Source organism: Hippopotamus amphibius, chromosome 10 (assembly GCF_030028045.1).
Source record: "Hippopotamus amphibius kiboko isolate mHipAmp2 chromosome 10, mHipAmp2.hap2, whole genome shotgun sequence".
In the NCBI taxonomy this organism is placed as follows: domain Eukaryota; kingdom Metazoa; phylum Chordata; class Mammalia; order Artiodactyla; family Hippopotamidae; genus Hippopotamus; species Hippopotamus amphibius.
Genome location: NC_080195.1, coordinates 71,592,816 through 71,609,061, shown reverse-complemented (window position 1 = coordinate 71,609,061; position 16,246 = coordinate 71,592,816). Strand labels below are relative to the sequence as shown.

General features: G+C 36.4%; 2 protein-coding genes across 2 annotated transcripts in view; one reads left to right on the top strand and one right to left on the bottom strand.

Annotated features, from left to right (window-relative positions):
• Window positions 1-16,246, bottom strand: part of GABRR3 (gamma-aminobutyric acid type A receptor subunit rho3) — a 725,962-nt gene that overhangs the window by 537,744 nt on the left and 171,972 nt on the right. The window lies entirely within an intron of this gene.
• On the top strand, window positions 9,532-10,386 carry LOC130830396 (olfactory receptor 5K3-like). Its single transcript, XM_057697601.1, has one exon. The coding sequence runs from the start codon at window positions 9,532-9,534 to the stop codon at window positions 10,384-10,386; it is 855 nt and encodes a 284-aa protein (XP_057553584.1).

The window sequence follows — 16,246 nt, the reverse complement described above, 5'->3', positions numbered from 1 at the left end:
CTCTTCTTTATTCACTGATTCCTTACACCTCCATTTGTTCATGCACAATCATACAGTCACACATACACACATACACAGAGAGGCCTATTTCAAGCCTATCTAACCTGAACAACAAAAACGCAATGGTCCCAATCTATACACTTACACTCTAGTAGGGAAGAAAGAAATTTTTTAAAGTCATAATAAATAGTAATATAAAATTTAAAATAGTAAGTATTAAATAGTAATAAGTAATAAGCATTTTGATCGGGGAGGAGCCTTCTGCCTCTACCCAGTCTAAATGTTAGGATTCTATGAGGTTCAGCTCTGAGTCTCTATTCTATTCTTTTTATGAGACTCCATCATCTATTTTTATGCCTTTTAATGGCATCAACATGAAAAGGACCCAGAATGTACACTTCCAGCTCTGGCAACTCCCCTAATATCTAGACTCATATATCTAACTGCCAAGCAGGACACGGTTATTTGACTGCATCTCAAATTTAACACAATCAAAAAGCAACTCTTAAATTTCCCAACAAAAACAGTTTTCCCAGGTCTTCTCAACCTTGATGGTAGCCTCTCCCAGCCAGTTGGGTAAGGAAGAAATTAGAAATAATCCCCCATCTTCTTCTGCTATCCCATCCAAAACGTTAACAAAAACTGTCAACAGTCCCTGAAATATCTCAAATGTGTCTAAATTTCTCCTTTTAAACTAATTCACACAATTCAATGCTGCCATAATGTCTCACCTACACATTATCAATAGTTAAGACTGGTCTCCCTTACGGTTGTCCTTTTATTTCTTTTTGTTATTCAGAAACCAACATTTAAAACAGTACTAAAAGGTACATTCTAAAACAGGTCATATTCTGTACTTCATGACATATGCATTTTGGGTAAACAACTATTTTTTTAGCTATTTCCATGAAAATTTACCTTTATATTTGTTAATATCAACTGTAGACATATTAATCAATTATGTTTAAGGAATATTTATCTATTCAACTAAACACCTCCCCATTTCTCTCACCCTTGATGGTATATGAATATTTTTCATAATATGATACTCAGTTTTTATTAGGGATATGTAAATATTTCCCACAGCTGTGTTTATATTCTCTCTTCTGCATGACTGTGGCATTATTTTTAAGTTAATAAAAACTTTACTTCCCATTTGCTCAATTAGATCCATCATGTGTATTCACTACCCTTCCTACCATACTCCATGTGGATCTTTCTTTACAGCCTTGGTTGTGTATGTCTTTCAGCCAGTTCAGAGTGTTTTCAGTGAGAACTGTCCACATGTAGATATATTTTCGATGTGTTTATTGGGGGAGATGAGCTCAGTGTCTTCCTACTCCACCATCTTGGTCTTCTCCAATCTCTAATTCTTTTTACCTCTTTCTTTTTTCACTTTCATTTCCATTTCTTTCTTTCTTACCTTTCCTCTCTTCAATAATCCATTAGATAACAGAATGTCTTACATCTTGAGAATCTTGTAATTTAGTCTTAATTTCTAAAGTGATTATGTCTTTTTCTCCAATTTCTTTTCTACCTTGAGTCAGCTTCCATATTATATATTATTTCTTTTTGTCCATCTCTAGTTTTGATTTTTGGATTTTTGACAAAAGATTTTTTTCCCCTATCTGCAGTTGCTATTTAAAGATAATGAAGTCAGGCTGAGATATTGTGTTAGATTTTTTTCTCTTCCTATGGTTGTTATTCTGGGGAGAATTTTCATCACGTGAAATATTTCTGTTCATATTTTGTTTTCTTCTAATATTGGTTTCATCTGGATGAAGACTATCTGTTTCTATTTATTTTGAAATGCCTACTTTATTCCAGGTGAGCAACTGTACATGATTCTATTCACACACAGGTGAAGGGATACTATAGTTTACTAAGTTATTAGTTTGGGATCACTCTACTCTGTTGATACAGTAATATGCTATTTCTTTAATAGATGGTTAATCTATGATCAATAGATTTAGTTGTACCTTCTAATCTTTTTATTCTCTTTCTTTCATGTAGAAACATGTTTAAGTTGAAGTACCAAAGAAACTGACTCTGAGAGAAAGATGTGCATGTAAGAAGATTGTTGGGGAAGGACCTCATGTTTAAAACACAATAACAGACTAAGGAAAATAAGAGAAAGAGAAAAACAAATACTGTATGCTACCTCACATATATGGAATCTAAAAAAATGGAACTGATGAACCCAGTGACAGGGCAAGAATAAAGATGCAGATGTAGAGAACGGACTTGAGGACATGGGGTGGGGGTTGAAGGGGAAGCTGGAATGAAGTGAGAAAGTAGCACTAACATATACACACTACCAAATATAAAACACATAGCTAGTTGGAAGCTGCTGCATAACACAGGGAGATCAGCTCGATGATTGGTGATGACTTAGAGGGGTGGGATAGAGAGGGTGGGAGGGAGTCATGGGAGGGTGGGGATATGGGGATATATGTATAAATACAGTTGATTCACCTTGTTGCACAGCAGAAACTGGAACAACGGTGTAAAGCAATTACACTCCATTAAAGAGTTAAAAAATAAAAATAAAGAAATTTTTAAAAAATTAATTAATTAAAAGATTGAGCAGAAGGATAAGTTGAATGTAGTCACAACAAAGACTATTCAGTAGCATGTGAAATGAGGATTTGTAACATCCCTTCAGAGTTCTCATGCATTAAGACAAGGGGCTGGAAATTACACATCCATGACATAGGATGCAGGCTTCACTCAAGGAAGGGTATATACCTTCAAAGGCCAGTTCTCTTCAGCTAAGGACATTTCCCGAAGAGGAGCTTAGTTGAAAGCTGTCAGCTACTAGCACTCTCAGGTGGGGAATTAAGGTGGGATCTGGGCTGTGAACTATATCTTTATTATTTGCCACCTCTTACACTGGTCAGAGTTACTTATTTTTACCATGAGTTCAGGAAAAACCTTACCAGGGTTTGAATCTTTCTCTTTTCTTAGAGAACCTTACAAAATGAAGGTCAACGGGACACTTGCAGTTCCCACTGTTGTGGCTAGTCTCAAGGCCACACTAATATTCATCTTCTCTCTCCTATTGATTCATTTCACCTCTGCTGGTCCAGGTGACTGACATGATGGGAAGAGCCAGAAGCAGATCTCTGAAGGGACTGATCTTGAGGGGACTGAATCTTTTAAGGACTTGGTTGTAGCATCTGTCTATTTACTGTCAAATTTAAGCAAAAAAGTACCAACTGATGCCCATGAATCACCTGAATGCCAAACATACTTTTTCCTTCCCTCGCTGAAACACAACAGCTCTACTTCTTGGTAATCAGTCAATTACCCCCAACAAGCCTTGGGATTCTTCCTTTGCAGGTCGACTTTTGGTACAAGGAACCCAAAGTGGCTGGGCAGCAGCTGTAATTTTACATATAACGGAATTCCTGGTAAATTCCCTGGTAAGAGCGTTTCCCCTTTGAGAACCAGGACATATAAACCCATTATAGCTCAAGTATGTGGAGACATAGAGTCCAGATTTCCCAAGATGGTCACTTAGAGAGTTCCCGGACCCAAGTATTCGATTTACTGAGGACATGGTAACATATAATGGTCACTGATATCTGCTGAATACTGAACTCTGAAAGATATAGTCCTGACACCTCAATAATATCTTCGCAAGGCCATTTCATACATCAGTTATTAAGCCAATAAATTCTAGGTGAATAAAACAGGATAAGACCAATGATCAGTCATTGACAAAGAGCACACCATCCTTGTGTAAACTAGATTTCTCAGTCCAATGAAATGTTACACACCACTCTCTCAGCCTCCGATAGTGGTCCTTCCTGAGTCCTTGCAGATAGGAAAGATAACCCATACTTGGATCATGTTGATTCTAGTCAAGATGAATTTCTGCACCTATCAGAGTAGAAGAGGATCATAGTATCACACGTGCCACCAAGTGGCTGACATATCTTTCTGAGGGATGTTGCCATAATGGGGGCTCCATAGTGGCTTCTGTGCCAGTTGAACACTTGGCATGAGTTGCTACATCAGCCTGGAAAAGTTGGAGCCTACACTATTTGGCGCATGCATGCCTCCATTTAAGCTCTATATCCACTTTTCATGTATCCATAGTGCCAGCACAAGCATGGCAGGTAAACAAAGCAGGATGACCTCAATTGGCTGAGTCATTCTCCTTAGTTGTTTAGTAGCCCTTCCATGGTAGATGCTCTCTGGTAGAGATTTACATGGATTATAATCTCCACACTCCATATCCGTTCAAGTAGATCCATTCACATGCATCTTCCTCAGATTTCCTGCTCCCTGAACTTTTTATCTTTCTCTCCACAGACCACTGACCAGCATACCAACCATTCACCTCTAGTCTGAATCTACATTCTTAGCTTGGACTACTTCTCTTTCTATACAATGGAACTAGATGATTTGTCCTATGCTGTAACAGAGGATTTCCCCCTGTTGATACCTTTCAAGGTGACCCTGGGTGCAGTTATATTTCAGGACCAATATATTATGAAATCAACATACCAAGCCAACTATCTAAGAACTGACTTGGCCTTCTTAGGCCAGACTTGTGAATTGAGGAAAAGATGTCAGTGCAATGGTGGTAGATGGCAAGGAGGATTGGCTTACCTACTTCTGTGTCTTATTCTCCAGCCCTGTTCAATCCAGTCCTTGAATGTACAACCTTTGTCTTCTAATGAACTGCTCCTGGGCCCACTCAAACTTATACTTTCTAGTCTGATAAATTCCAGTTCAGGGAGTCAGTTCTGGCCTCTTGGTCACTTGATATCCCAAAGTAAGAAGCTCTCAGGGTGTTTTTTTTTTAATAGTTCATAACTCTCTGCCGCAGAGAACAAGGTCTTGCTCAAAAACCATAGGCAGTTCTATTAAAGTTTTCCAAAAACCTTCCACTCACTCTACAGCTCTTCCCATCTCAGATATCTCTAAAAATCATTGGTCTGCTGAGCTATTGGGCCCAAATAACAAGGCTGTTTACTCCACAGCTTGGACCTGCTGAAGAGCCCTTTCCTGTTTTGGGACCCAGTCAAAACTGGCATTCTTCTCCATTTGGGCAGATGTGTGTGTGTGCAGGATCTTTCACACTATGTCAGACATTAAGAATGTTTGGAAATCAATTCAAACAAGTGCTGTAATTGCTATATCACAACCCTAAGACATTATAATACACCATATTCACCTTTTTCTGAATATGATTATAAGTTAATTAATAACAGTGTTAGTAGGAGTAACACTGTTTTTATAGCATTAATACATGAAACTTTTAATACCGTTTGCCATTCTTTTTAATTTACATCTTCATATTTTATAATATACATAACATTTAAGCACAGTGGTACATTTGCCTATTAGTAGGTATAAATAAATGTATTAGGAATATACTCCCAATTATTTTCCTGATATGAATGCACAGCAAAAATGTCTTGGAACTCTCCTCTAGTGAAGCCACCATTAGATGGGACATAGTTGAAATATATAATTAGATGAGATAATCTGCGGGAAACTCTAGAATGAAAGAAGAGAAAGGTCAAGTACAGAATCAAGGGGAACATAAGCATCATTAAAGGCAAAAAGAGAACACAATCCAGCCTAAAAGACTGAGATGGAACAGTCAGGAAGACAGAAGCAGTGAGTATTATCACAGAACCAGAGGTGATGACTTTCAATAGTACCAAACACCACAGCTTGGGTAGGAAGATAATTAGATGTCCTTTGGAGTTGGCATTTATCATCAGTTGTGACTTTATTGAGAGAGAGGGAGGGTTCAGTAAATTGGCAGGGAAGGAATCAAATTAATTAATTTCTAATCTATTTTTCCAATCCCTTTACATTATCTGTAAGTGTCCCCAATATCATCTATAAATAAGCTTCAGCCATCCTAGTTTAATATCCTTTTTTGTATTAGGTCTTGTACTTGCAAGCTTCAAGGATTTTATCATATGCTTCCATTAGGCTGCTTCTTTTCCTCATGCACATCACTTATTACGCGTATAATCCTACTTCCCTGAAAGATTCGTCTGAAATGACACTTCCAGTGAGAAATCTTTCTTTTTACCCCTGGGTCACCATTCACTTCCTTTACCATATTTTTATGTAGCACATTTACACTTTTCTATATCACAGCCTGAATAGCCTGCTAGTTAGCAATGCAAGTGTCTTTCTCCCCACTAGATTATGAGCTTCTTATCAAGAGCCATTTCTAAAGCCTAAGAACTTCTAATCCCCATCATGCTCATATCATGTGCTCACTCTACCTATCATCTCTTCCAATATCCTGTATATTTTAAGTGCTTGATTAAGGTTAAAACAGAACTGAAAGTATAAATATCAGTGCAGCCTGTACTGAGGATCTAGCTCAGTGTACTGTCACGAACTCAAAATACATATGACATGATTGGTGATTTAAGGATATTTAGCCAAGACTTTTACAGTCAAGACACATACAAGTCACACTTGATAAAATGGCAAATGCATTATAAAAGCAGTAAGTATCATGTAGATCAGGAAAAGGAAAAATCAATTTAATTTAAATGACCTAGGAAAGTCCTAATGGAGATCTGATTTGCATTTGAGGATGAGTAGGATTGGGATAAGTAGGAGAGAAGAAGGTGGTTTTGGTGAGGGAAACATTATGAGTAAATAAATGAAGTAGGTGCACAAAGGAACAGTGAAGGGATGCACATGGCCAAGTGTCGTGAGGTGAGAGAAAGAAATCAAGGTCGTAGTCAAGGTACAGAGACACTGTGGGGCATCTGGAATACCAAAATAAGGAAAATGGATCTGGTTTGAAAACTAATCAAAGACCATTTCAAATTACTGAGCAAGGGAGTACTTTTTTTTTTTTCATTTCATCTGACAGATATTTGATGAGCACTACAAAGTGCTACTTATTATTCAAGGTGTTGGAAATACGGAAATGAACATAACAGAGATTCTCTTCTCACTTAAGCCCATATGCTAAAGTTTGGGGAGGGGTAAGGTGTGTGGAGTCATCTATTACAGATTTAGTAACAAATAAATATGTAGTATATTGAAGAGTGATTAGTGGAATGAAGGGGGATATCAGGATAAGAAGACAAAGGCAGCTAGGTAAACTTAAAAAGAAAGGAGGATGATCTCAGTAATTCATATATAGGACTAAAGAGTTTCATTTTTACAAGACAAATCAACTCACAGAGTTTGATGACCCTTGCTGAACCTACCACATCTTCCAGTCTCCTCTCAAAATTCGAATTACCTTTCATAAACCACATTAATTCATCCAGTAAAAGGTCAAGCTAACATGAGACCCTTTTCTGCTCATTTTAAATTTATGCAGAATAATAAGGAGAATTTTAAAATGAGGTCAGTTACCTAATAATCAGTAGGTGATCAAATGACTTTAGTGACCTTAGTGAAGGTAATTTGCTTTAACCTCATTATCTTACATGGCAACCTGATGTGTGTTGGCGACCGAATCCCCACACGAAATATACTGATGTCAGTGCGGGGAAATCTCTTAGGATTTGATGGAAAATTTTAACTCTGCCTTGTAAGGTATATAAATATTGACTCTGACCTATTTGTAGCTGTCCACATTTTCATTCTTCTAATCACAAATATTTTAGAGACCAAGATTTATATTATGAAATTCTATGAGGCCTAACACCACAAAGCAAATATGAGGTGTTACAAATCTAAGGGAAGTATTCTAATTCATTTTTACTTTTAATATTAGCATTTATTATTTATCCAAAGTATTAAACATTTTTGTTGTTGTTAGATTTGAACTACTCAGTTATCTTTCTAGCTCCTCTCAAATCTAAAGGCTGTGGAAAAAGTAGGATGAGAATAAACTTCAATTCCCACTGACATTTTCTGATTAAGGTAAACATTAAAATATACAGGTAAGAGCACAAAGTAACTTTATTAAATAATTTAGGAACTATACCAAGTGTTTTTTTCTAGTTTATCTGAAAAATTAAGTGGATTATATTTAATATTTTAAAACAAACAAAATTTTCAGCTGGGGTCTTTAATATTTGATATGGAAAAATAAACACATTTTCAGCATAGATTTGATACGATTAGACAAATAAATTAGGATTCCTAGTGGATCACTAAATAATGGTGGAAGATAGCCATTTAAAGGAAAACAGAAATTGTTCTCAAAAATTGTATTAAAAGTTAAACATTTATCTCTTTTTCTAAGAGTAAGAAAACTAAAGTAAAAGGTAAATTTACCCTTATTTATTAGCTTTTAATATAAACTAATATGCTTCACAAAATCTTACATAATTTTCTTAGAAAGAGAAAAATAGATAAGTCAACTCAGATAAAAAGATAATTTAAATTTTTAAATTTTATTATTCTAAATTGTTTGTAGTTTTACTATTGAATTCTATGAGTTCCATATATATTTGGGACATTAACCCTTAATTTTCTAAAATGATGAGTTTTGAATAATTTTCTGGTAGGACCATTAAACTGGTCATTAAGAGTCACTGGCAGGATACAAGTTCACACATCCCAGATCACTGGGATTGAGGTAGGATTGGAATCAACACTGCTTTTTCCCCATAGCACGGTACAGCTGTTATAAGAAGTATGTCACACTTAATCTCAAAATGCCTATAATATAGTAAAGAAATTATGTGTGCACATAAGAAAAAAAGCACTGTAGATTGTACAAGAGCCACTGTAAATTATGCTGGGTATGGTTGAGAGTATGGAAATTGGAAATATGTGTGATCTGGAGCATTTGGTTAGAGCTTTATGAAGTATTATTATATAAAAACTTTACATATACATACACACACACACATAGAGAGAGAGAGAGGAAGAACGGATTTATATACATGGACAGAAGCCAACAGAAATAATGGCATGGACAGAGTCAGCGTTTATGGAAATATGTATGACATTAAGAGAAGGAGTGAAAAAGGTAATAATCAATGCATACTTTATTGCTTAGCTCTCTGAGTTTACTTTCTTAAACCAGAATAGTCCTCTCATTTATCGTTGGTGAACTTCATACAATTCCTACAATATAAATTTAACCTACATATTACATGCAATTTTCAAATGGTCACTTCTTGAGAGAGAATATGAACACTCTTTGCAAAATAAAAATTATATATACAACATATATATGGAAATTTATTTTAAGTTATTTTAAAGATTCTTAATAAAAACTAACACTGACCTTGTTTGGAAACACTGAAGAAAAAATAAGTAATTTAGATTTGTACACTAAGCCTGCATAAATTCATAAGGCAAAGATTTACCACTGTAAGTATCCTATGTGGAGTTATCAAAATATTCTTGTGAATTCTGAGTTTCAGAATTGAGGCCATGGAAGCCGGCATATTAGGGAAATGAATGCCCCCTAAATGTTTCTGTGCCTGTACCGCAGAGACAACAGGAGAAGTTTGAAGAAACTCTTCTCTTTGTTATAAAAGAAAAATTTAAGGGATAATTATATATATATTTAAAATTAGATATTATATCTCTGTAATTCCTATCTGAACAGGCAAGGTAGAGATGATTGAGGATAACCACTCCTTGACAACAGAATTTATTCTGATAGGATTTACAGATCACCCACAGCTGAAGACCCTTCTGTTTTTGGTGTTCCTCACCATCTATCTGATCACCATGGTAGGAAATCTTGGCCTGGTGGCATTGATAGTTACTGAGTGTCATCTTCACACACCAATGTACATCTTTCTGGGTAACCTCGCTCTGATGGATTCCTGTTGTTCCACTGCCATTACCCCCAAGATGCTAGAGAACTTCTTTTCTAAAGACAGAATGATTTCCCTCTATGAATGCATGGCACAATTTTATTTTCTCTGCCTCGCTGAAACTGCAGACTGCTTTCTCCTGGCAGCAATGGCCTATGATCGCTATGTGGCCATCTGCAACCCACTGCAGTACCACACCATGATGTCAAAGAAACTCTGCATTCACATGATCATAGGGGCCTGCATAGCTGGAAACGTGCATCCCACGATTCATACAGGGTTTCTGTTTAGGTTAACTTTCTGTGGGTCTCATCAAATCAATCACTTCTTTTGTGATGTTCTCCCATTATACAGACTCTCGTGTGTGGACCCTTATATCAATGAATTGATGATACTTATCTTTTCTGGGTCAATTCAAAACTTCACTATTACCATAGTAATAATCTCTTACCTTTTCATCCTTTTTACAATTTTCAAAATGAAATCCAAAGAGGGAAAAGGCAAAGCCTTATCGACTTGTGCATCCCACTTTCTCTCTGTCTCAATATTCTATGGTTCTCTTCTCTTCATGTACATTCGACCAAATTCAGGTAATGAAGAAGATAAAGATATACTCATTGCGATTTTTTATACTACAATGATTCCTTTATAAAATCCTTTTATTTACAGTCTAAGAAATAAGGAAGTAATAAATCTTATGAAAAAAATATGATTTCATAATAATCCTAAATAAAAATTCCCTGTGGATAGTTGATTTTAATTTGATAATACTATATCTTCAAAATTAAGGAATACTGAGAAAGTGGAAAATGACTACTTTGTGTGTAAAATACTAAATTACTACAATATAATGGTATATAAGTCAAGCAAATGAGTTCAGAAAGGAGAGATTCTGATAAAATATATTTCAAAATATAGCGACTAGGGTCCATTGCAGGTAAACTAAATAATTATTCTTGAGGTCACAAATTGTGTCAGGATATAAATATTTAGATACACTAGTAAGTATTTGTTTCAGAGTATAATGAGTCACAATTTTTTTTTAATTTATTTATTATTTTTTTGGGGGCTGTACACCAGGTTCAATCATCTGTTTTTATACACATATCCCCGTATTCCCTCCCTTCCTTGACTCCCCCCTGCCGCGTCCCCCCCACCCTCCCCGCCCCAGCCCTCTAAGGCATCTTCCATCCTCGAGTTGGACTCCCTTTGTTATACAACAACTTCCCACTGACTATTTTACATTTGGTAGTATATATATGTCTGTGCTACTCTCTCGCTTCGTCTCAGTTTCCCCTTCACCCCCCGCCCCCTCCCATACCCGAATTCTCCAGTCCATTCTCTGCATCTGCATCCTTGTTCTTGTCACTGAGTTCATCAGTACCATTTTTAGATTCCATATATGTGAGTTAGCATACAATATTTGTCCTTCTCTTTCTGACTTACTTCACTCTGTATGACAGATTGTAGTTCTATCCACCTCATTACATATAGCTCCATCTCATCCCTTTTTATAGCTGAGTAATATTCCATTGTATATATATGCCACATCTTCTGTATCCATTCATTTGTTGATGGGCATTTCGGTTGCTTCCATGTCCTGGCTATTGTAAAGAGTGCTGCAATAAACATTATGGTACAAGTTTCTTTTGGGATTATGGTTTTCTTTGGGTATATGCCCAGGAGTGGGATTACTGGATCATATGGTAATTCTATTTGTAGTTTTTTAAGGAGCCTCCAAATTGTTTTCCATAGTGGCTGTACCAACTTACATTCCCACCAACAGTGCAGGAGAGTTCCCTTTTCTCCACACCCTCTCCAACATTTGTGGTTTCCAGATTTTGTGATGATGGCCATTCTGACGGGTGTGAGGTGATACCTAATTATGGCTTTGACTTGCATTTCTCTGATGATGAGTGATGTTGAGCATCTTTTCATGTGTTTGTTGGCCATCTGTATGTCTTCTTTGGAGAAATGTCTATTTAGGTCTTCTGCCCATTTGTGGATTGGGTTATTTGCTTTTTTGGTATGAAGCTGCATGAGCTGCTTGTATATTTTGGAGGTTAATCCTTTGTCCATTGTTTCACAGGCAATTATTTTCTCCCATTCTGAGGGTTGCCTTTTAGTCTTGTTTATGGTTTCTTTCGCTGTGCAAAAGCTTTTAAGTTTCATTGGGTCCCATTTGTTTATTCTTGATTTTATTTCCATGATTCTAGGAGGTGGGTCAAAAAGGATCTTGCTTTGATGGATGTCATAGAGTGTTCTGCCTATGTTTTTCTCTAGGAGTTTTATCGTGTCTGGCCTTACATGTAGGTCTTTAATCCATTTGGAGTTTATTTTTGTGTATGGTGTTAGGAAGTGTTCTAATTTCATTCTTTTACATGTTGCTGTCCAATTTTCCCAGCACCACTTATTGAAGAGGCTGTCTTTTTCCCATTGTATACTTTAGCCTCCTTTATCAAAGATAAGGTGCCCATATGTGTTTGGGCTTACTTCTGAGTTCTCTATTCTATTCCATTGATCTTCCTTTCTGTTTTTGTGCCAGTACCATACTGTCTTCATCACTATGGCCTTGTAGTATAGTTTGAAGTCAGGAAGCCTGATTCCACCAACTCCATTTTTCCTTCTCAAGATTGCTTTGGCTATTCGGGGTCTTTTGCGTTTCCATACAAATCGTAAGATTTCTTGCTCTAGTTCTGTGAAAAATGCCATTGGTAATTTGATCGGGATTGCATTGAATCTGTAAATTGCTTTGGGTAGTACAGTCATTTTCACGATGTTGATTCTTCCAATCCAGGAACATGGTATGTCCCTCCATCTGTTTGTGTCATCTTTGATTTCTTTCATCAGTGTCTTAAAGTTTTCTGCTTACAGATCTTTTGCCTCCTTAGGCAGGTTTATTCCTAGGTATTTTATTCTTTTGGTTGCAATGGTGAATGGGAGAGTTTCCTTAATTTCTCTTTCTGCTCTTCCGTTGTTCGTGTATAGGAATGCAAGAGATTTCTGTGCATTAATTTTGTATCCTGCTACTGTACTAAACTCATCAATTAGTGCTAGCAGTTTTCTGGTAGAGTCTTTAGGGTTTTCTATATATAATACCATGTCATCTGCAAAGAGGGACAATTTTACTTCTTCTTTTCCAATTTGGATTCCTTTTATTTCATTTTCTTCTCTGATTGCTGTGGCTAACACTTCCAAAACTATGTTGAATAATAGTGGTGAGAGTGGACACCCTTGTCTTGTTCCTGTTCTTAGAGGGAATTCTTCCAGTTTTTCCCCATTGAGAACAAATTTGGCTTTTGGTTTGTCATGTATGGCTTTTATTATGTTGAGGTAATTTCCTTCTATGCCCATTTTCTGGAGAGCTTTTATCATAAATGGATGTTGAACTTTGTCAAAAGCTTTTTCTGCATCTATTGAGATGATCATATGGTTTTTATCCTTCAAGTTGTTGATATGATGTATCACATTGATTGATTTGCGTATATTGAAGAATCCTTGCATCCCAGGGATAAACCCCACTTGATCATGGTGTATGATTTTTTTAATGTGCTGTTGGAGTCTGTTAGCTAGCATTTTGTTGAGGATTTTTGCATCTATATTCATCAGTGATATTGGTCTGTAGTTTTCTTTTTTGTGACATCTTTGCCTGGTTTTGGTATCAGGATGATGGTGGCCTCGTAGAATGAGTTTGGGAGTGTTCCGCCCTCTGCAATATTTTGGAAGAGTTTGAGAAGGATAGGTGTTAACTCTTCTCGAAATGTTTGATAGAATTCGCCCGTGAACCCATCTGGTCCTGGGCTTTTGTGTGTTGGGAGATTTTTAATCACTGCCTCAATTTCCATACTTGTGATTGGTCTGTTCATGGTTTCTATTTCTTCCTGGTTCAGTCTTGGAAGATTGTATTTTTCTAAGAATGTATCCATTTCTTCCAGGTTATCCAATTTATTAGCATATAGTTGCTTGTAGTAGTCTCTCATGATGTTTTGTATTTCTGTGGTGTCCGTTGTTACTTCTCCTTTTTCATTTCTAATTCTGTTGATTTGCATCTTCTCCCTTTTTTTCTTGATGAGTCTGGCTAATGGTTTATCAATTTTGTTAATCTTCTCAAAGAACCAGCTTTTAGTTTTATTTATTTTTCTTATGGTTTCCTTCCTTTCTTTTTCATTTATTTCTGCTCTGATCTTTATGATTTCTTTCCTTCTGCTCCCTTTGGGGTTTCTTTGTTCTTCTTTCTCTAGTTGTTTTAGGTGTAAGGTTAGGTTGTTTATTCGATAATTTTCTTGTTTCTTAAGGTAGGACTGTATTGCTATAAACTTCCCTCTTAGAACTGCTTTTGCTGCATCCCATAGGTTTTGGGTTGTTGTGTTTTCGTTGTCACTTGTTTCTAGATATTTTTTGATTTCCAATGAGTTACAATTTTTTACAAATCCAACAAATGTTAAAAATAGAAGTAACTAAGTATGAAGGCCTCTCCATTTAATACTGTTGCAATATCCTGGAATTCCAAGCCATAATCTTACAAATTCCCCCATATTCCAAGTTCTCAAATATCAATCCCTTCTTAAGCAACAGCATGCAACACAAGTAAACTGTATGCTTGAATCTGAATCATAATTTTGAGGTTGTTCAAGAAATTATGCTTGATTATGCATTCAACATACATTCCCTAATCAAGAACATTTTCCTCCTTAGTGTTAGTCAATTTTCTCTCAAGTTCTCTGAAATAGAGTATCTGATATATCAATGATTTATAAGTTTGAAGTTGAAACTGATGACTTTTATATGACATCTAATGTATTTTACATTTTCATGTAGTATTACTGGTTGTCCATCATATATGACATTGTAATTTATGAATTTATTAAAGTGCTTTTTCTCTCTGATATTATTGCTTGCCTTGCTTGTTATTAGAAACACCAATAACCTGGACTGATTCCAATGTAAAGTATTGATGTAAACATAGCATTAACAAAAAGCTGGAGGTGTTGTTCAAATATAAATGAGGCAGAAAATAGTGAAAATTCTAATTATCTAAACAAGCTTTTTGTTGATTCTTACATGTGCAAATATGAAAGAAAAAAATAATTTACTAACAAACTACCATCAGCTAGTCACTAAGCTAGACTTTTCATGTATGTTTCCCCTCAGTTAGACACTTTTCATGCTGTTCCTCAGTAAAAATCTCATACTTTGAAATAATGAGGAACCCACACAATCCATCCAATTCACCTGGACTGACCTAGAATTTGAATCAATACTGTCTTTCCCCCATATCCTGGGAGTTCAGAAAATGAAGAGCCTTGTAGCTGGGGTATTGAGTACTTAAGTAGCATGAGAAGTACCCTGTGCCTTTGAAAATGGGAGAAAAAATTAATATTTGGAGAAAAACAGGAATTGGTATGACCAGAGTCAATATTTATAGAAATGAGTGTGGTACTGTGAGTGGGAGATGAAGAAGGTAAACCATGCAACAGAGTCAGAAAGCTGACAAAACAGTTAGTGAGAACTGCTGGTGAATGTGGGAAGCAGGGGAGAAGCAGAATCTTAAATGCCACCCTAAGGAATCTGAATTTATTAGAGCCATCAGACACTGAAGCCTCCCTGGAGCAGAGTAATATGACTGTACATTTCAGAAACCTGATCTTGCAACTGACTGGAAAGAGACCTGAAGTAAGGATACTATCTTTAATAATTCACATATTTTTAAGGAGAATCGAAACTAAAGAATACACTAAAAGGAGAGAAGTAGGGGGAGAATGAGTGCTGATGCAATCTGGGAAAATATACCTGGGGAGGAGGCCCCTTGCCTCACTGACCTGGCTGAGATCTTACAGAATTCTTTTTATAGTATAGACCCATGCATCTCCCCACAACTAGTGCAGCTGTGTGACACTAGTGGGGACCTCAATGCCCAAGGAGATGGGAGGCACCCTGGAGCAACCAGCTGGGGGTCAGGCCTGAGCTCCTGCGGTAGAAGCTCTGAGAACAGAGAACACCAGACCCCAGGGAATATTCCTCAGAGTGAGGTCATTACCTCAGCACCAAGACACACCTCTATACAACAGCCTACAAACTCCAGTGCTTGAAGCTTCAAGCCAAACAACCAGTAAGACAGGAACACAATCCCACCCATTTAAAAAATTTTTAAATGAGATGGCAAAAAAATATGTCACAGATGAAAAAACAAGGTAAAAACTTACAAGACAAACTAAAGGAAGAGGAAATAGGCAATCTACCTGAAAAAGAATTCAGAGTAATGATGGGAAAGATAATTCAGAATCTCAGAAATAAAATGAAGACAGATTGAGAAAACACAAGAAAAGTTTAACAAAGATCTAGAAGAACTAAAGAACAAACAAACAGAGATGAATAGCACAATAACTGAAATGAAAAGTACACTAGAAGGATTCAATAACAGAATAATTGGGGCAGAAGAACAAGTAAGTGAGATGGAGGATAGAATACTGGAAATAGCTGCCAACGAAGAGAACCAAGAAAAAAGACTGAAA